The 22,322-nt window shown below is 40.1% G+C and overlaps 1 protein-coding gene across 2 annotated transcripts in view; it reads left to right on the plus strand.

Annotated features, from left to right (window-relative positions):
* The first annotated feature begins 8,567 nt into the window (after positions 1 to 8,567).
* sox13 (SRY-box transcription factor 13) overlaps positions 8,568 to 22,322 on the plus strand; it is a 30,073-nt gene continuing 16,318 nt past the window's right edge. The window contains exon 1 of one of the 2 annotated variants that reach the window (XM_081607471.1): positions 8,568 to 8,939. In XM_081607471.1, coding sequence (XP_081463597.1) covers positions 8,866 to 8,939 — 74 coding nt within the window. In that variant the 5' untranslated portion in view covers positions 8,568 to 8,865. The remainder of the gene's footprint in view (positions 8,940 to 22,322) is intronic. The other variant, XM_081607472.1, reaches the window with a different exon arrangement.

The following is a 22,322-nucleotide window of genomic DNA, read 5'->3' on the forward strand; positions in this document are numbered from 1 at the left end:
TAAGATTTGCCCCCCTTTCCATTTCTCAAACAGTAAACATTCCTCTTTGTATCTTCTATGTCTTCCACTATCACTACGTTTTTTATGTGCTGGTTTTATCGTTGACTGAGGAGAACACAATTGAAGGAGAAACCACCCAGATAAACGTCTTTACATGACATTTGTCAGTTTTATAATTTAGGAAAGCATACATGCCTCCAAACTGGAAATAATTCAGTTTTTATTTCACGGTGTACAATGACAAAACACTGTATTGTGATCCAAACTATCCAGTCATTATTATTTTATGTCATAGATTGTTATTATGGTCTAGAATTTTTTTTTAGGTCTTTACTTTGTGTGAACACATCAATAATAGCATATATTGAACACAGAATAATGTTTACTAATATTTTATATTGCTTGTAGTAACTGCTTAGAAAAACAGCTAAAAAAAGTTAAAATAATGAAAAGGTTTTTGATTAATTTTTTTGTCACTTATTTTAAGAACTGAACGTTTTTATTGATTCTATGTAACTATGTAATTTTCTGAGATGCTAAATTTTGTTTTTTTTATCTGTAAGCCGTAATGATCTTTATTTTATGACAGAGTGGTCTGGTATTGGTAAACTATTTTAATAGCTATAAAAAAATAAAATTGGCTATTTTCACAAAATGTTTATTTAGGCTTATAGGCACTAACATTGTTTAATTTTATGGAATAAAAGTTTACTGTATTAAGCCACCAAATGATTATATTTACAGATAAACAACTTTTAAGTTTTTGAATTGTATTAAATAAGAGGGGGTTAGGGATGGAACCTTGAGGTATCCCACATGTGATTTTTGTCAGCTTTGATGAAAAGTTACCTATTGGCACAAAGAAGTCCCTGTTCTTTTGGTAAGATTCAAACTCGATGGTGCTAAAAGCTATTCAATAATATTTAACAGAATAACACAGATACTATATTTTAACTCTATATTTTAACTCTACATACTACTTGGTTTAGTAGATTAGTAGTTCTTGATTTAGATGGCAGGTTTCAGGATCTTGAAATTATGTGGTTAGTTTTAATAGAATATATGGATCAACCCAAGTTATTAAGTTTAGTTCATAAAAGGTTTTATGAACTTCCTCTGAATCTATTCAGATTCAGAGGAAGACGAATTTTCTGACACTAGAAAGTAGTTGGTTACATTTATACATTAGACAAACTAGTTCAGTTTATTTGTTTATGATGGAAGAAACCTCAGTTAAATATGAAAAAAAACTTATATGGTTTCATTTAACCATAGAAATTCTGCTGGTGGGGTTATAAAAACAGCTAATAGTTAAAAACATAGTTACTTTGATAAAACAATGAGCTTTTTTCAGTTTTCTTGCTCATAAGAAAGGATCATTTTTGTCGTTAGTAAAGATGCAACTTTCTGTTAGATGGAGCTGTCACGTGTCCAGCTACATAAACTGTAACCATCTACATATAAAGCTCAGAACATTCTTATGATTCAGTACTGTGGTCAAAGTATTATGGGTACTATTTTACATGATTTTCCAGATTTTCCTATTGCTCTTTTGATATTTTTTCTTTCTGTTGTGACTCCTGTGCTCTCCTGGTAGCAGATGTTATCAGGTTTGCAGGCTTTGTGCAGGAGGCTGACCACCTTAACATTAACGTGTCCAGCTAGTCACTTTGAACATGATCTCCCTCATGTTGGAGCTGGTTAGGATCTACGGTGCTAACTTATTGGTAGCCACCCTCCTTATTGAAATACACAGAGATTCACACACACATACACACACTGTCCAGACCTCCTGTGGCTTGTCAATGTTGAGACGAGCAGGCCTCCATCAGAATCACCTGTTGTGCTGCTGCTCAAAGGAGTTTCCATAGTAACATGTTGGAGCTTTGGGCCCTTGGTCTGTAAAGACCCTTGGCAAATATAGACTGCCCCTTCTACCCCAACCACCAACACGACCCTAACAAACTCCCAAACACACATACAAACACACACACAGCTGCAATGTGTGTGTGTGTGCTCTCCAGAAGCGGCAGTAAATAGAGTGCAGATATAAAGTGAGCTGGGCTAACGGAGGGAGCGCATTGTGAGAGTCGGGCCTCCTTTGTCTGAGGTAGCCTGAAGGAGCAGGGGGTGGAAAGGAGTGGGTGAGTGTGTGTGCGTACGTGTGTGTGTGCGTGTGTGTGAGGGGGACGGCGGGGAGAGATGCTTTGTAAAGGAAGAGGAGAAAAAAGTGGCCTTCATCCACATCCTTTCTTCCCTTTCTCTTGTTCTATCTCTTTATTGGGACTGTTTTGTCCCCCCGCCTTCCTCCCCTCTGATAAATGCCACAGTAGCCTTTCGCTAGCTGCCACAATAGACGACCTGTTTCAGAGAGCGCAAAGAGGGAGAGAGCCAGAGAAAGAGGGATGAGAGAGAGAGAGAGAGAGACATAAAGAGAGAAAGAGAAGAAGGCATGAAAAGGAAAAAAAAGACTGCTTTTTAACCTGCTCTTCTGAAAGGCAGCAGGATAAAGGGAGGGCTGTGACTAAAGCCAGAGTCCGCTTTCCTCTCCTTTCTCCTTCCTCAGTGTCTCTTTGTGAAGGATGCGCTTGTGTCATCTGCCTATTTATACGTCTTATTTAGAGAGCTTTCAGGGAAGATGGTGAACGGGACTCAGACCTGCTGTGGCCGGGGTTTCAAACACGGGAGGCTTGTCATTTGTTTGACGTACAAAGCTGATCATTGTCCGTGCATCGGAAACGCGTATCCTCCTGCAGACAGCGGATCTAAACTATGCAGCAGCCTGCTTTGTTTCTGACTCTGAACTTCTGCACAACTTTGAATTAACCTTCAAAGCCCCATTTCTTTTTGTTTTTGGCCATTTTTCATATTACCCTTCCTTGCCAACTGTTAGTAATCTTGCAGTTTAGTCTACTTTACAGTTCTAGTTCACGTCTGGGTGCTGGCAGCATCTTGATTAGGCAACTCTTATTATGATGGTTACTTATAGCCGATATTATTGCAACATCCTTTGCAGCAGCAAAAAAATTAAATCAAACAAACAAAAAAACATCCGGCTGTAGATCATGTGACCCGTGCTAAGAAAAAAAGTGTTTCCATTTTTTTTCCAAAATCAGCAGGTTTCCCTTCAGCTAATTTATTCCTGTACTTTCAATTTGCGCGATTTTATAGTCAGTGGAAACGCAGTTACTAGTTTGTCTTTGTAACCCTCTAAGATCTCTAGGAAGAAAAGCTTCTTGACTTGTTGCTTTTGAGAGGTTTGGCCATGCGAGTTGAAGCTGAACCACAGCAAAACCCAAATCTACCCTCTTTGTTCAACACCAACTTCTGTTTGACTGAGAGATAAAACAAGTTTTGGATGGAGCTATGCGTGTACTGTTAAAGAAACATAATGTAGTTGCTTATCAGATCCAAAAGAACTCAGCCGTACCGCACAAAGCAGACAGGGGCTCAGAAAAATGGGGGGAAAGAAAGTTGTGCACTCTTAGGAAATCCAGGTGAGTTGCCATACTTTGTGACTCAGACCGTGCCAACACCCACAATCCCCTGTGAAGAAGCAAGTCCAAAAGTTTTGTTTTCTTTTTTTTTTCAAACAGATAAGTAACCTTTTATAATGGAACAAAAAAGCAACTATTTCCTGTTTGATAAATGCTCAAATCTGGAAAAAATAACACAGAAAGCACAAAGAAAAGCTCAGTGACTCAGTCTGTAGAGGAGAAACTATTGGAATATAAAAAGGAACTCTGGAGTGAGTCAGATTCTGTTTTTTTTAATGTGTAACATAGAGAACTAATATTGTTGAATACACTGGGTCAATGTGGGTGTTCATCTGTTCTGGTATCCAAATTCTATGGAAATGTTGCATTAACAATAACCGTCTCTAAACACCCACTGCAACTGATGACCAAATAATAATACATTTCACCCTCTTTTGTTTTCTTTGTTGGGTAGCAGAAGGATCACTGAATCACATGTAGTGTCAGACCAGAAATGCAGTAGACCTACTGTGAAATACTATTCACACCCGTTGAACCTTTTCAGATTTCATCACGTTTACAGACATGAACTGCAATGTGCTTTACTGGGATTTTCTTTATAAAATCAAAGTAGTCCACAGTTGTGAAACACAAGAAAAATCATAATGGTTCTCCTCATTTTATTTTTATCCAATAAAAAGGTAGGACATGTATATGTATTCGACCCCCTTTACTTCACTCCAGAGTTCTCCTATTTGGTACAGTATATGGGATTTACACACTTAAAACAACTTAACACAAAAAATCACAAAAATAATGGCCAAAGTGATTATGTCCCCCCAAAAATCACCCTCTTTTATTGCCAAAATATAAATATAATGTAGGCAAAAAATAATTTTTATTAAAAAAAATATTCCCTTCTCACCCTCCACGGGTGCTCTCTCTCTCTCTCTCTCTCTCTCTCTCTCTCTCTCTCTTTCATCCTCTGAGCTCGGGTCCTCTACCAGAGGCCTGGGAGCTTGAGGGTTCTGCGCAGTATCTTGGCTGTGCCTAGAACTGCACATTTCTGGACTGAGATGTCTGATGTTGTTCCTGGGATCTGTTTTAGCCACTGCTCCAGTTTGGGGGTGACTGCCCCGAGGGCCCCGATGACCACAGGCACCACTGTGGGCTTCACCTTCCAGGTCTTTTCCAGTTCCTCCCTGAGGCCCTGGTATTTCTCCAGTTTCTCCTGCTGCTTTTTCCTGATGTTGTAATCACTTGGTATTGCTACATCCACCACAACGGCTTTCCTCTGTTCTTTATCCACCACCACAATGTCCGGTTGGTTCGCCATTACCATCTTGTCTGTCTGGATCTGGAAGTCCCACAGGATCTTAGCTCGGTCATTCTCCACCACCTTTGGGGGTGTTCCCCACTTTGATCTATATATATATATATATATATATATATATATATATATATATATATATATATATATGCCATTACTTCAGGAAGGTAACGGCAACAAATCATTCCTGTTATTACGCCATCATCACTGAAAGCAGTAGTGTGAGAAACAAATGAAAGTTTGAAGCTATTGGTGTTAAGTGTGATGTACTGGTGCAAAGTTGTCAAATACATTTGTAATTCAGTGTATTATTTAAAAAAAGAAACATTTTAAGTCATTTCAGCCATTTTTCTATACCGGATTGGTATCAACCAATACAAAGCCTTAGATTTCTGTATCGGTATTGGAAGGGAACAAAGTGCATCCCTAGTTTCTGCAGGAGTCCAGATTTTTTCAAAATAACAAAATAAAGATATGTTTATGCCTTTTGTCTCATACGTTTTGCTAAGTTACCACGTGCTGAGATGAGCTGAGTGTGTGTTTGAGTGTGTGTGTGTGCGCGCGCTGTGGGCGGGCCTCTTGAACTCCAAGAGGAAAAGGGGAGTAAAATGCAGTCTTTGTGATGTCTCTATCAGTCAATCGCAGCACTAGAGTTCCCAACACTGCTGTTTGTGATGAACTGAGGAGCGTCGACAGAACAGCAGCATCTTATCAGGGCTCGCTGCTCCGTGTGTGTCCGTTCCCCAGTGTGCACGTACATTCAGCGCAATTAGAGAAAAATCACCCCCCAAAAAATTGAGAAAGCCACATGTGCCACTGTTGATGAGCTTATTCTTTGGATTGCGCTCTACGGTTCAGTACCCTTGACATCAAAAGGCCAAGAGAACAGAGGAAGAGAGGGGGAAGAAAGACGAAGAGAGTGAGGCAATTGTGTCTCCGGTCCTGAGAGCTCATTCTCTAATGAGACTCGGTCAGCACCGCAAGGAGGCTTTGTTGAAGAGCTCAGTGTGTGTGTGTGTGTGTGTATGTGTGTGTGGCTGTGAGTAGTTGTGTGTGCTACAGATTAAATTTTTAGAAAGGAAAACAATGATCCTAGACATGAAACATGCATTCTCCAAAAGGATTTAAAAAGTTTTCTAGGGCTTTCAAATTCTATTAAAATCTGCTTCTGAAATGTTCTTAAAATTAGTTGGATAATAGCATATAATGTAGTCTAAACCGATTAAGGGAGCAATTGAAATTCAAATAAATAACATGTTCTAAAGTTGAGTTTAGTGCAGAACCATTGGGAAGAGGATTACATTGCATTCCATCTAGAAAAATGACAACCATGGTTATGCAGACCTTGGTGCATAAGCAGAACTGTACTAGTTGAAAGTTTTCGCCCTATTAAAAATAGAATTGGGTCAGTATTGATGTGGACATGTGGGAATTCTCATCCCTATATGTTCCCAGTTGGGTGGCGCAGCTGGTAGCACTGTTGCCTTACAGTAAGAAGGTCCTGGGTTCGATTCCCGGCTCAGCGTCTTTCTGCATGGAGTTGGCATGTTCTCCCTGTACATGGTGGGTTCTCCCCGGGTATTCCGGCTTCCTCCCACAGTCCAGAATCATGACTGTCAGGTTAACTGGTCTCTCTAAATTCTCCCTAGGTGTGTGTCTTGTGCATGGTTGGTTGTTCTGTCTGTCTCTGTGTTGCCCTGCGATGGTCTGGCAACCTGTCCAGAAACGTCTCGCTGGAGAGAGGCACCAGCACCCCTCCTGATCCCACTAGGGACAAGGGTGTTCAGAAAATGGATGGATGTTCCCATCCATTATCAGTTGGGTTTCTGAAAAATAATAAAAAAAACAAAACAGAAATGTTATTTTCATGAAGACACTTCTGTGATTGAGCCAGAATAATTCCATGTCCCATTTTGTTCTACAGTAAATCTGTCCGTCAGTTCAGTCAACGTGCATTAGTGTCTATCTCTTACTCTCATTAAGTGAAAGACTCCCCGGACGGGCCCCCAGGCCCATCACACGGCATTGTAACCACCAAAGCGACTCCATTACCAAAAACATTTTATGAGAAACTAAACATCCTGATTTCCATAAAAGAGATACAAGCATAGTGTACGTCTTATCTAAAGTATAAAGGGTTTTCCTAGAGTGAATGGAGCTTTCGTAGGGATTGTCCAGGAGTAAAGTTCTCTTTTTTGTTATTTCTGCAAACACGTTGATTAAAAAAATTTATTACAAGAATCCAAAATTTGACTGCAGAAGCTAACATGCACGGTTTTCCCTCTTTTCACCCGTGGAGGTTCAATCAACTCTGAGGAAAATGAATGGTGGTCCTGGATTGACTGTGCTAGAAAACACTAACCAATAACACGCCAAGTAGCCTAGCAGTTTCATCTTCCCAACACGCATTTTCTTTTAGACATGCAAAAGAAAATTCCAGTAATAAGCAGATTTTTCACAAATAATTTAGAGTCACGTTTCACAGGAGACGCTATCCACGGTTTTCCTCTGTGACAGGAGGGCTCTGCTGGCAGCACAGAATCATAGCAGGCTTGTGGTAAATAAAGGGCAACAAGGTGGACCTAAAAATCGGTTGTTAAACAGAGCCAAAACCAATATGTTGAAAAAACAGCCGGAACAATATATCATACATCCCTATTGAAGCCTCGCTTTAACAACTGAAGACTTAGGGAATTACAATCATTGGGTGTTTTACATTCAGATGCTATGCAGATACACTCTTTGGGTGAGGTTGCCACTGACTCATCTTGTAGTAACTTGTACTTTGTACTTTTCAGTGATATTATAGTTGTTATTATATAAGCACATGCCATTTGCTGCTGTGGTTTCTCCGTTTTGTTTTCTCTCTTTCTGCTGCTCTAGAGGCAGACTTCTTCTCTATTTCCTCTTCTTTCCCTTTAAACCTTTCCTCACCTTTATTCCTTTTCCATCTCCATTTGAAACGAACCCAAATAAATTACTTTTTATATATATATATATATAAATAGAAAAAAAAAAGAATTGCGATCATTACTCCTGAGATTTCTGTTTTGAAATGGATTATTCATACTCACTTTGACAGAAGATTTGAATAATTGCCTCATTAAAGTGTTGAATTTGTTACTCCAGTAAATATCTAACAGCAAGAGGACACTCATGCTTGTTGTGGTTTGGTTTTGGTTAAGTTTGGCAAGCCTAAAGAGCAACTGGAGCCAAAATATCCAAGTGACTTTTTTTATTTTATTTATTTTTTACCTCAAAACAAAATAGAATCAGATAAATGAATACAATTGAGTGTCAAAATGGAAAATGAACTTGTGTCGGTAGAAAAGGGGGGTACAGCTTGGTGAAAGGGGTATTAAACCCAACCTGGATCTCCTCCTCTTTTTTGACGTTTCTTGAGAAAAAGTTTTTTTTTTACCATGAATATTCAATTCTTGGTTGGAATTTAAAGTCCTTTCTTTCCACTGATGTTGCAAAAACGAAAAATTACCCCCTCCCAAAAAAACTCAAAACAAACAAACAAAATCCCAACCAGCTCCAAAATGTAACGCTCATATGGTAATTTCCCAACTTTAAAATACTGAAAAGCAGCTACAGTGACGCCTTATTCTTTCCCCTCTCTGCTATGTAAATGTTTTATTTTTCAACGTGAATCCACAATACCTTTCACATATTATTCTGGCTTCGCTCTCCCGGTTTGCGGTCATGTGTCCAGGAAATCATAACGGAGGGGATAAAGCCGACTTTGTTAGAAAGCGTCCTCCTCCGATGAATGCGTTTCATCACATGAAAATCACACCTGTTGGTTGGCCGCCTGATCACTATCGCGCACGGTGGTGTTGCAGGAAGGCTTACCTGCAACAGCATGCTAATTATGCAAATACGCAGCCCGTGCGGTGGGATCTGAAGAGGCTCTTTGTACTTTTTCCCTCTTGAGGGGAGAGTCTGGGGGGGGGGGGACCCATCGGTGGAGGGGTGGCTGCCTGGGTCAGAGGTAACAGAGAGTAGAAAAGACAGGCGCTACAGGAGCGGCAGAGCAGAGCAGAGCCTCTCACTATGACTTGTGTCAGCAGCTCTGTTCCAGGCAGGGAGCGATTCTGGATCCCCGCACATCCACCCGGCCCTGCCAGGTCAGTACAGGATGCATGGAGAAGGTAGAGGAATGATGATGGGCTGTGTTTTTTTTTTTTTTTTTTTTTTTTATTTTGTTGAAATGATCATTTTTCTTCAACTTCACACAACCTCGTTTCCGACACAAGTCTCTCGATTTGAGTCAAAAATAAACATCCGTAGTACGCGAAGTGAGCTCAGTCGTGTATGTGTTGCATTAAAAGCATTGTAGATGAGATGCGGTTTAGTTTAAATGATGTTGCACTTTGCTGGAAGCTCTTTCCACGATAAGGCAGAGCCAGGCCCTGTGGGCAGACCGCGCCGGCTCCAGCCGCTGCCGCCGCAGCAGCGGCTGGATTGCTTTATCATCCCTAAGCAAATACTGCTAACTGCGAAACATTTCCCCAAACATTTGTTTATACATTGCTTCACACTTGTCTTGACACGACTGCGCGGCAGGTCGGAACTCACCGTGGGCAACCCTGTCACGAAAAGCTGCTGACAATTGAACAATGCGTGAGAAATGGCGTGATAATCAGGGATATGTTGTTATGGTGCAGTGGAGATCTGGCACAGAGAAAGTTTTTTTTCTCCAAGTTTTTAATGTTTTAATTTTGGGTTTGCTGTAATTGGATGGAGTTTTATGAGACATTCTTGCATTAATCTTTTTTTTTTTTTAACCATTGCAGCTGTCAGGCACAGTGATGACAATGCAATTGTCTTTATTTATATATTGTCAAGTAAACCTTTGGATGCCTAACACTTCTTTCATCTGTTGAGTAAGCCTCCTGGCACTCACGCACTCTGGCTTTTGTGTACTCTGAACAATTTTGCCCCAGGCACTCGTTGAAAGGCAACTAGGATGATATAAGCCTGAAAAGCTGCTCTTGTCAGAAGGGGAAAGGCAAAGAAGAAGAAGAAGAAAAAAACAATGACGGAGAGAGAGAGAAGGAGGAAACAAAAGGAAAGGAAAAGAAAGAGAGAACAACAGAAGGGATTTGCATTGCCAACCCCCCGGGGACTAAATGTTGGGTTTTGCAAGTTACAACTTGTTGGGTAACTGAAGTTTTTGTGTGAAGTGATTCTTGTCGTGGGAAGTGTAACGTTTCAGTGTTGTCGGCGCTCAAAAGGGAGAGGAGTTGATTTTTATCTGAGAGCAGAGGTTTCCTCTGTCTGCTGTCATTCATGCGGTAGGAGGACTCGGCCGGCAGCGCTGAATCGTAAAAGACTCGTGGTACAACGCACCGAAACTCCGCGTGGAGACTGAGCCATGGACTTGTTGTGAAAGGTCAGTTCACCTTTAAGGTTTCTCCTTAAAGTTATCAAAAGTGAACCATCATCTGTAGAGAACAACAACAACAAAAAGAAACAAAGAACAACTTAAAACAGAAAATTGTTCTGCCACATCCATGTGTCCCATGCTTGTATTTAGAGGCAACCAAAGAACTCAATTCCTACCATGCAGGTTACGAACCTTTCACCTGTAAGACCGACTAAAACTGCTTATTTGAGAAAATGTTTTTTGAGATGAATCTTTCGGTTTTTGGGCTTCAAGAAAGTTTTCTTGAATTGTTGATTTGACCGCCTACGAGCAGCAAGCGAGGCTTTCCATAAGCCGTACGGCAAACAAATTTAACAAAGTAGTTTGTTTGATTGAAAAGGAGACAAGAAGTCTTAAAGTTAAACAACCTGTTATGACAAAAGTTTTTGTGCTTTTTGTTGATTTTAAAAATGAAAGGTTATTTTAGCCAATAGTGATCCATACACATAAATTAACCATTTGGAAAACACTAACAGAGTTTTTCCTTGACATCTTGGCAGAAAACATCAGGTTAGTCTGTGCAGCACCAGTTTAAGGCAGTGTGTTTTTGGAGGTGGTGTTGACTTACAAAGGCTATTTCATACCGTCTGGTCCACTCTGCTGTCCACTTCAATCCCAACACCTGTGTGACTCATCTCTGGGGTCCGCAGAAATCTGTTGCATGTATTCTTGCACTGTACGTGTCAACAGTGAGAGCAGCTCTTCCATTAACAGTATAGATCCAAACACACTATGAAACTTTTTAATGGACGAGCAGAGGTGTCTTACAATGTGCGAACGCTCCAATACAGCCGACATGAAAGTAGAATTAAACGACGCGACTCTACGTTTCTGAAACGCTTAAGTTTGCTATGGCTAGGTTGTTGGCTAAAACATTTTATAAGTACAGCATTAGAAAAGATAGAAAAAGAAGCACTACATTTGTTTGTTGTAACCTCCTGAACACTCTGAGGGCTGATGCTTTCTTGGGAAAAAGGTTGTCAGCAAAGTGACCTTGACTAGCTAGCTGCTAACTGGCAAAATTTTCTTTGGAGTTTGATTAGAGTGGACTAAGCTGAGTTGGTTTGAATGCTCCTTTTATAAACAACTAATGGTTGACCCAAATAGTGTCCCATAAGTGAAAATGCGATGGTTTCACTTTATTGAAGTATTTTACACAAGGACCTTTACCCAAGTTGAAAAACATGAATCATTTGAATTATAACAGTTGGTAGTTTTCACACTGTCCTCCCTTGTTTATTAACACTGGCATTTTTTTCCTCGAACAGTTGGTTTTTGTGAAAGTGTTGCAAAACATAGCAGCTGTCTTTCAGCCAGTCAGCTGGCAGTGTGCAGCAACATGTCAAGGAGGATTAGGGCTGAAATTTTTACGACTCTGGCACTTTCTCTGCCAACTCGGTAAAAGTAGTTTAAACTCCATAAAGAACTTGAAATAATGGCTTTAAAGTTTGTTTTTTAAACTAGACAATGGTTTTAATTAAATTGTTCATGTCTCTTCCTTTTATTAGTCTTGTTTTGCAGGAGTAATCATGACTAGTGATGGGTATGCATGACTGAAAGGTCTGGCTTACTACTCTTTTTTTTTTTTTTTTTTTAACTCAAACATCTGATACTGCAGGTAAGTGATTTCCCCTCCATAGCAAAGATCACCTGCTCTGGCAGGTTTATTTCCTGCTTTATGCATGCGTACACTAACACACTAATACAAGTTTTTGCTCATTCACTTTGTTCATCTTCGTAAAGCTCAACATCTGCTTGGAGGTCGGCTTCATTGTGATTTCTCAGCAGCATGCGGCAATGCCGTATAAAAGCCCAAACAGCTTCGTAGGTGGTCACAAAAAAACCCCAGGCCTCAATCAGATAGCCTCGCAAGAAGGCAACGCTTTTCAAATAATGCAACACACATGCACACACACACACACACAAGGTTGGGTTCTGCATGGATGCAATCTGCCGCGGATAGACTTGTGAGTGTGTTGTTCAACCAGAGGAGAGGGATGGAAGCGGCAACCTTGACTGGTTTGCATTGTTCTCTCGAAGACGCCGACGGCATTGTCCAAGAGAGTACAAACAAAAACCTTTTGCACTGGTGAAAAATACACACACCTTTGACGCGCATTCCTTGCTGTCAACAGCTCTGTGGGTCGTTGAGATTCTGTGCATACCTCTGCAGCCGGTGACACACATTCACTCTGAGCGTGTGAACGCCACCTGTGGCAGCCCTGCAGTCCGGCTCCCTCCGGAACGCCGAGAGGAGACCCAGGAATAACTCTGAGCGTTGGGACTGGACTCAGCGTGTCGCCGCCGTCCGCGCCCCCCGCCCCTCTGCTCCCCTTTCCCTCCCGCCGTCGCACAATCAACCCCTTGCCGATGGTGGCCGCCGCCGTGTTGGCCAAACAGTTTCCTACCTCTCCCTCTTCACCCCCTGATTTTATTTCTTCATAAATATCCACAAACAAACACCACACCTGAAAATAGCTGTCAAACAAGATGAGGCTCATGCAGATTTTTGTGAAAGCTGTTGATTTATTCCAGTTATGAGTGGAACGTGAATCGGTGCGTTTGAAATGCTTCCCTGAGTATTGTTGGCTTTAAATGTGAATCTGAATTGCCAGTGTGCGTGCGTGTGTGTTTTGTTCCGCTTCACATGAGTTTAGCCTCCAATTCTGCCTGCTTGTGATCTAAAACAAACACACACCAATAATTCAGATCACTTTAAGAACTAAAAGTAGTCAAGTGGCTGACTTGAAGTGAGGGGCTGCCCGTCCCACATGTTTACAGCTGTTTTATGTGCTCTGGAGTTTTAGCTGCAGTCAACTGATTAAGTTACATTGGATATTAAGATTTGAATACAAACATTTGTACAAATATTCAGGTTCACTCAAATTAATACCGTCTTGCATATAAATTAGAAGTTAGAACAACTTTACCTTCAGTCAGAACTCTGTGCCATCTGCTTTGTTTCAATGCCAGCCGCTATTAGCCAACAAGCTAACAATACATTTTTAACAATACAAGTTATATAGTGGTTATCAAACATCAAGCAGAAGTAAAGAGTTTAAGAGCAGCAACCATGAAATCCAGGGCTGCTCGGTAAGCTCCGGCTGTCGGAATTCCGACTTCAAGAGGCGTTTTTATATTTACGGCTTAAAACTCAGAACATCAGTCTTCAAACTGTAGTGTCAACGTACTTCTACACTGAGACCAGAAAGGTAGATTTGTGTTGTAATACACAGAAAAACGACAACCGTGCATCAATTGTCTTGGAACAAAGATTTTTGAAATGCTCATTTAAACGGTGGGATTGTTTTAAATGAAGTTCTGAGCAGGGAGTTTCTAACTGCTGGTTTGGTCCCTGTTTGTTTTCGGTGATGGGCTCGGCCATATTTAAACAGGTTTGGCGGCAGCACAAGTGAAACAGCACAACCTCCTGAACCAACACACTTTATCAACAAAAGAAAAATAAAACCAAACAAGGTTGGATGTTAGTGTCTAATGAAGGCATACAGTCTTGTTTAAGTAATACATTTATGTGACGTCACATTAGACAATTTGCCACCACTGCTGAGTGTACAGCTCCAGACAGATGTTTGCAGAAATTCATTATGAGTATTAAAGGCAGATTAATTATTGACTGTGAAGAGTTTGACTTTTTTTCAGGGCTGAGTGATTTATACAAAAAAGAAAAAAAAAACACATCTTGAGAGATTTTATTGTAAAGTAAAACATTGCGCATTAGGATTAGTGAAGCACAGATTTGTTTCTGCCTCATCACGCCTACCTGTTCTAGACTTTTTACAGGAAAATCAGCATCTGTTACACCGACACCAGCCCTGATGTGTGTAACACATGCTGCAATCACAATCTTAAATATGTTTTCTGGACATGTTGGCATCAGAGCCGCTGCTATAAACTCATTGTATCTCTGAATGGTGCTGTTTATGTTATATCTTATATGCATATCATCTAGTGGTGGCAAAAGCAACAAAAAAAACTATTATGCTATGTACTTAAGATGGAATATATACACATATATTCATGACATGCTTTGATCAAAGTAATTTATCCTCGGTGCAATTCCAGTACCGAAAAATTAACTTTATACCAGGTGAGTCTCTCTCAACTGAGAATGTGAACATACTGGGCTGATTATGTGCCTTCAAATATTTTTAATTCTCCTGTAGAAGATTCATAACTTGTAGGTTCCTGTAACTTAAGTTAACTTATAAGGAACAAGTCTGAAAAAACAGTCTGTGTGCTACACTCGAGAGAAATTCATTTGATGCATCAAAGAGTGATGTCATCACTGATGATGTCATTGTTACAATAGGAACTAAACATTCTAATGGTGCATTCACATCAAATACATTTTGAACATCAGGTGAGTCTGGTTTACATTCAAAGTCTATGTGGAGTATTGGATGCGCTGGATGCGTCAAACGGTTCAAATGGCGCCGTGCTAGATGCTCGAAACGGGTCGCAACGGCCCTCGACGCGCCTCCACATAGAGTTCGAATGTAAACCAGATGTGCCTGACGGTCAAAATGTATTTGGTGTGAACGCACCATTATATGGGGCAAACTTTTGGTTCTGGTTGGTTGTTTCTAGACAGTAGCAGAGCCAAATGAATTTTCACAAATTCTATGTTTTGTATTTTACTGACAACTGTTTAACAAATATTCATCCATCATCTAACATACTAGATGATGGATGACTATTTGTTAAACAGTTTAAAGCTTTGTCAAATTTGTGCAAAGCCTCAAATTTTCATAATGCAAAGCGTTGGCAAAACCTGGGCTTGGATAGTGACCTAGGTTAGTGCCACCTGGGTGTGGGTCGGTGTAAAGGCCGAGCCGGGCTTAGCTTGACCTTCGTGCCAACGCCAACATGAAGGTCCTCCATGCAACCAGTGGAGATTGGTTGCATGGATGTCTCTTTCCTCGGACCTCCATGTTTGTGTGGAGGTTTGGCTTTGCGTGGACTCCTCTGTTTGCAACCTGAGTGTGGGTCGGCACAAAGGCTGAGTCAGGCTATGCATGGAGACCCCTCTTTGATTCAAGGTCTGTTTTTCTTCAGACCTCCTTGATGTTTGGAGGTCCATCTTTCCTCAGACCTCCCTGGTTGATTGAAGGTCTGTCTCTCTTCAGACCTCTCTGGTTGATTGGAGGTCTGTCTTTCCTTGGTCTCCTCTGTTTGTAAGGAGCCTTCTCTTTGCAGGAGCACCCCTGGTCGGGTGGAGACTCTAGAATTGTTGTTTTCTAGAGCAAGTGTCAACTTCACCTTCAGGTCCGTAACCTGGCCCGGCAAAGATTTCACCATATCCTCCTGAGCCTTAAATTTGGAAGCTTGCTCAGAGTGACTTTTGAGATGCTCCTCATATTTGAGTCTCACTCGGTATTCTTCAACCATGACTTCAACCTTTGTTGCGTTAGGCATATTTTGCAGCCTCCCACTTGAAGTACTCCAGCTGTTGAAGAACGCTCTTGTCAGGTGTAACTTTGGAAGAGCAAGAAACCTGTTCACCTTTCACTTGCAGGTGACGTTCTTTTTCCAACATTTTTTGCAGTTTTTGAATCTCCTCCTGCTGGGATTTGACTTTAGTCTGACGTGCAATCCTTCGGTCTCTTTCCTCATGGAGTTCAAATTTCTTTCTCTGCAGTTCTGTTTTAAGATCGTCTACCTGCTTTGTCAGATTCTTAACCTGTTGGCTAATCTCTTCCACGTCTTCCACTGAAGGGTAATGTTGAAGCCAGCAGAGGGTGTTTCCTGCTTGACTTCCAATGATCTTGGACTCTCAAAGTCGCCAGAAGGACTTGATTCCCACTGGATCTCTGATTCATCTTCCGGCTCAATGGGGCTGTCATCTTCAACAGGGAAAATGACAGCGTCGTAGTCGACTTGGATGTTGCGGTCTACCATGTCGACTCATGAAAGCTTAGCTGGAAAAGCTTCATGTACGCAAACAATCTGTTGTTTCTTCATGTCTATATTCTAGTAACGTCTTGCTTTTCTGAACGTCAAACGTGCTCTGAAGGGTGATCTGTCGCGGTAGAACTGTGGAACAGGTCTGAGAAAACTGTGAGGTACATTCAAAAGGGAGATTCCCTTGTGATATAGAGTGATGACTAAAGATGTGCCGAAAGATCGGCCACCGATCATAATCGACCGATTTCTGTGAAAAAGTGTATGAACAGTGATCACCGATCAGACTCTTGTTGCCGATCACACAAACCGATCACCTGCATCTCATTTCGCAGCCTGCCTGTGCAGCTGGTCTCCTCTTTCCTTCACACTGCGCAAGCGCGCAGCAACAAATCCTAAGCGATGTGGAACTATAACGCACTGAATGAATGGGGAAGTTTGCGTGTTGCGGCGGAAAATTGAAGCATGTGGGGTGAAGCGCGTCAAAATGCATCAACACGACGAATCTAATATAGCATAAGAACAATGCCAAACTTGACTTAGTTTGGCTACATCGAGGCTCACTGCAGTAAAAAAGACGATCAGATAGCAGGTAAAGCAGCGCACAGCTACAAACACTCACCCGGATTAGCATGACGGTCAGAAAGCTAAACAAATAACCCGTAAAATTATTTAAGTCTTTGAGCTGCGATGTAAGACGCTGGTTCTGCTCTCGCTGTTGAACCGCTGCTACGCGCTACAGGGAGTAATATTTCACAGACGGAGTGCCGCTTCTGCTCCACCTGGTAGTGTCTCTAACACCGAACCTTTGCTTAAAGCTGCAGCATCTAACTTAAAAAATACATTTTATATACGTATTAAAACTTTCGCGGTCCTAACATGAGACACATAATCTCTGAAAAAATAATCGATCTCCTCCCTGCTGTGCATAATTACTCCGCTCAGTCAGAAACAGCCAATCAGAACTAGCAGTAATTAGCTAGCCGCCATGCTATCAGGAAGTTTTCATTCAGTAGCTCAGGATTGTTTATTGTAATGGAACCTGTATTTGCCTTTGAATGTTACGTTTTATACTTGAATTTTTTGGCGATGTTGAGAGGTTTTATTTTGACTTTTTGCATTATTTAGCCGCTTCAGAGCGTCCATATGTTTTCAGTCTGTTAAAGATGGTATTACTGATAGCAGTACAATTTGCACAATGCCCGTTTTTTTGTTTTGTTTTGTTTGTTTTCTTGGAAAAAGCTATTTAAAAGCTTTTATCTAAATTAAGGTGAATTCATGGTTCCTTTTTCCACATAATGTAACTGTAGTGCTTATGATTAAAAATATAATAATTATGTGATCGGTATCGGTGATCGGCACTCCTGGGTGATCGGTATCGGCAGGAAAATACCTGATCGGCACATCTCTAATGATGACATCACTGCTGATGTCATTGATACCATTAGAACTGAACATTCTATCCACCTTACTCCTGGGAGGCTTACTGGGGAAACGATTATGGGTCTTACTTCTGGCGGCTAGCGGAAGTAGCATTATTTTGTTGTAATTTATAGGGTTTTTGGCTAATCTATGTTCATGATAGAAGTTGCATCTCTTTTTTCGGTTAATACACTGCCTTGTGCAGCAAGGCAGTGTATTAACATTAGCACAAACACTAGTATTTCACTGCTCCCCATTAGCATTAGCCTTTTCCCTAAAAATAGCTTTTATCTATTTTTCTTATTAGTCACACTTAGTATACTGAATAGAGGAAGTAAATGTAAAACATGCTAGTAGCATTTAGACTAATGTTTGCAATTTGGCTCATTTTAACTTGTACACTAGTTTTAACATACAGAATGGAGTAAGTCCATGTTACTCAACATGTTTGTGGCTCTCCACATGCTATTGAGTACATAGCAGCTTACTTTAGCATTGATGCTGATTTGCAGCATTAGATGGGCACACTTTGGCAGGCCCCGTTTAAATTTCTTCAGAAATAAGGTTTTAATTCAAAGGTTCTCCATATAAATGATGAGAAACTGAAGCCAAAAAAGGCCAACATTTTCATCCCGGAATGCAACATTTTTGAAGGAGATTTTTGTTTTTTTATTAATTGTAAAATTTATATCATTAGTATAATATCTCATACAAATGTAAAAAGGTAGTATTTTGTTGGCTGCTTTTGGACTGTTGGGACAACAAAAAACCAAAAAAGGTTTTTCAAAGTTTAAGAGACCACTTAAAATGATCAGTTTCTCTGCTTTTACTCTTTATAGTTATATGTTTGAGGAAAATGAACATTGTTCTTTTCTTCTATAAACTACTGACATGTCTCCAAAGTTCCGAGCAAAAATTTTGAGTTTATTAGCATAAAATGTGAGATGGTCAAAATAACGAAGAGGATGCAGCGCTTTCAGACCTCAAATAATGCAAAGAAAACAAGTTCATATTCATTTGGACACAACAATATTAATGTTTGAACTCAGGAAGAGTTCAGAAATCAACATTTGGTGGAATAACCAGGAGGTTTTCAGTGGGGTTCAGTGCACTGAGCTCTTCATTTTTTTCCAGAGCTCTATAGATTTATGCAACTTTTTCTCTATTTACAAAACAATAATGGAAGATAAATTGATCTTTAGTTTGCTTTCGTAAATATTGTTAAAATCTCCTTGTCTTGCTCTTGTGAACTCAGCATGGTGAATGGTCTCGTTTGGTGAGTTGGCTGTACCTTTAAACCTCAACTTTTGATGCAGTATAATAGTTAAATGAGGTCACCATTACTACCTGTTTGTATACGTCTCCTAACAGCCACACCCACACACTGAAGCATATTGGTGAGGTCTGGAGCCGTGGACCCTGGCAGACAGGTGCCTTTGTTCAGAAACAGGGTGTGCAGTCTGGGAGCGGGGGGGCTCTGAGTCATTATTATGCTTTCCACAGAACGGTGGCGCTCCGCGTTTTTCTTTTTTTTTGCCGTGTTCCCGAGTTGGTCGGCACATTCCGCTGGCATTGTTATCCGGCCCGTTTCCTGCGGCCGGCGGCTTTTGTCAGCCTCTCCCCCATTGTCCTGGCTTCCTTTGTTCCCCGGCTCCAACAATACCTTTTTTTTCTGCCTCTTTATATATATGTGCACTTTTTGCCCTTGTGTGTTCTGTTTGTTTTGTTCTGCTGTCTGCTGTGTTTTTCTTTTCCTCCAGTTGTAGAGCTTGGAAATAACACACACACACATGCACACACACAATCCCGAGTTGGTATTTGTTCAGGTTTGCGTGGACTCGGACCTCTCTCAATCAACCTGTCCTGTCTCCTCTGTTTTCCCGTCACGTAGTCGAGCCTTACGCTGATTTTAACTTGACCGTAACCAGGTCACCGTATCCTGGATTAGGCTTGTGGAGGTTTTGCCCTTTTTTTCCCCCCTATCTCCATTCTAGTTTAGGTAGTTTTGAACCCAAAGAGTGACAAAATATGTACAAGAAGTGGATGTGTCTGACACGGGACTTCTACAACTGTTTGTTTGTTTTACCTGGAACGTTTCACAGCCGCTCTGATACTTTGTTCATTCAGGAATCGCTGTGATTTAAAAGTAATTTTTTGTCATCTTTGTAGAGTCGATTGCAGGGGTGTCCAAACCGTTTGTCACATCAGCCAAAATCGTCAACTTAAAAGTGCTGGCAGTCAAAAAATATGATTAAAAATCACCAAAAATATGTTTATATATTTTACCTGTTCAACAATAAACTAATCATGATCTGTTATAGTCAAACAAATAAAGTTGTTTTCTTTTATTGGAACAGAAAATGTCAGACTTGGAGAATCGGCATTCAGTTTCTATGCTCTTTTAATCTGGAACAAACGTCCAGAAAACTGCAAAACAACCAAAACACTGACGTCCTTCAAACCAAGGCTGAGATCCAACCTGTTAAGAGTTGCCTAAATAATATTAATAATAACTTGGAACATTTATCGATTATATTTGCGTAATGATGGCATTTGATGCTTGTTTCATAACTGGTTCTGTTATGTTTTTGTCATTTGAGGCACTAGGTTTGTGCTGCCTTTTTGCTGAAATGTACTATACAAATAAACTTGACTCGTAGATCCAAAACTTATTTTTTTAATGTACTTTATTTGTTACAGTAAACAACACATAACTGTGTACATATCACAAAAATATGCCAGGGGGAGCATAAAATAAAAGAGAATGACGGTCACAATAGTTTTTCATAATAATAGTATGAATTGTGACACTGTATGTGCGATCCAAAACTTAAAAAGGGCTTTAAAGGGTCCGGACCACTTTCCCCAATCTTCAAGTGTAGATTTGTCCCCATTCCCCAAAAATTCACAAAAGGAACCTTTGTGTTTAAAAAAAATGTCTATATGAAAATGCAAAAGAAACAAAAAACTAAATAAATCCGCCATTCATCTATGGAAAAAAATAAGGATGAAATTTTATGTGCCCCCCCGCCATTGTTAGAACAATGGTTCAGTCCAATGTGTAGGAGGAGCAACAGCAGCGGAAAAACCCCGGGCTGTCAGAGCCGCTGAACTGAGGAGCTAGCTGTGGTTATGCTGCACTAGCAAAAAACCCCTCCAGTAAGTAAATACTTAAAGCAAAAGATATGTAGCTCAATAAGATGAAACACACTGACAATAAAAATTAGACTGCAGTTTGTTATTTCATTACTTTGGCTGAGTCATGATAAAGTACCACATTATTCTTTGGAAATCAAAACTAGCAAAACTGGCTACATTGCTTTGATAGACTAAAGCAAATACTTTTAATCATTTAACTCTCTACTGCTGAAGTTAATGAGAAGAGTAGTCAACGTAGTCTTTAAAACCACAAAATAACGTGATTTTTTTTCTTCAGTGAAAAGCCCTGGTGCCTTGAGCGTTAAGGTAAGATGCTTCCCAGATATTCATTATTTCTTCTTATTGGTTCTCAGCCATCCAGGACAAGGCAAAACAGGTTAAAACATAAAGCAACTTAACAAGTTATAATTTAAATAACATGTAACCTGTATTCAGAGACATTACAATAAAACAATGTTTGAGGAATTTTAGTAAGTGGGGTTACTTATTAAAACTTAGTTTTATTTAGAGCCTTACATTTTTGTAAAGGGTTAGCAGAGATTAGATTAGTGACACTGAACCAAACTCATCTAAACAATATTTGAATCTTAGTTTGTCTCAACAGTTTACTGAGAAAAACACACTTTTGATGTGCATTGCTACTTACTAGTCATTTTTGGTCTTTCAACTTGAACACTTTAAATGTTGCACTGAAATGTAGCATTTTACGTTACATTTCAGTGGGATTTTGCCGACCCCTGCACTCCCCAAAATATCTCTTACGAAATCTCCATGTTTATTGAAAACTGAAAATGTATATATATTTTTGTATCAGCAAAAAAACAAACAAAGAATAAAAACAAGATCTGGGCTAGTCTTAATTTAAAAATACTTTCTGTATTTAGCAAAGTTTTCATAACGTAGTTAAAAGCAGATGTGGGTGTCCTGTTCATTTTGGAGTATAAGTTCACTTCACAGGTTTGATGTGGTTCTGTTTACCACGAAATTAAAATGGAACTCAATGGCTTAGAAAAGACGATCCAGATTTTGTGTTGTGTCTAACATTTTTGGAAGTAGATTGCATATTGACATTTGTAGTTTCATCCTCATCTTGCACTGTTAGGTCAAATTTATATAATTCTTCAATTGGGTGCAAAAAATCAACTAGGAGCCGCAAGTTGTCTCTAAGCCACAATCTGAACAGTCCTGATGTAAGGTAATGGAGTATCGGGTGATTTATCTGTGAGCTGTTTTTGTTTGGCTAGAGGTCATAATCACTCATATTTCACGTTGGGACCCAAGCAAAGGGAGGTCAGAGGTTTTTAAAGTCTTCAGTAAGTAAATGAATAAAAGTAATGAATGTTTGAGACCACTACTTTGAAGTAACAAATAAAAAGGGTCATACGTTTTCCTGCTCTGTGTCTGCTCGTTACCATAGATACACGAGCATAAAAGTGATTACAAATACCTTAAAATGCAGATTTGTGAAATCTTTGGTTATGTAAACAAAAAAAAAAACACTGATTCTCACTTTGCCCCCAAATATCCCTAAGCTATTTTCTTGTTAAATTGAATTTTATCTACTGTGTAGCTGGATGAA

This window comes from Poecilia reticulata, chromosome 5, assembly GCF_904066995.2.
Source record: "Poecilia reticulata chromosome 5, P_reticulata-male-v2, whole genome shotgun sequence".
Taxonomy (NCBI): Eukaryota; Metazoa; Chordata; class Actinopteri; order Cyprinodontiformes; family Poeciliidae; genus Poecilia; species Poecilia reticulata.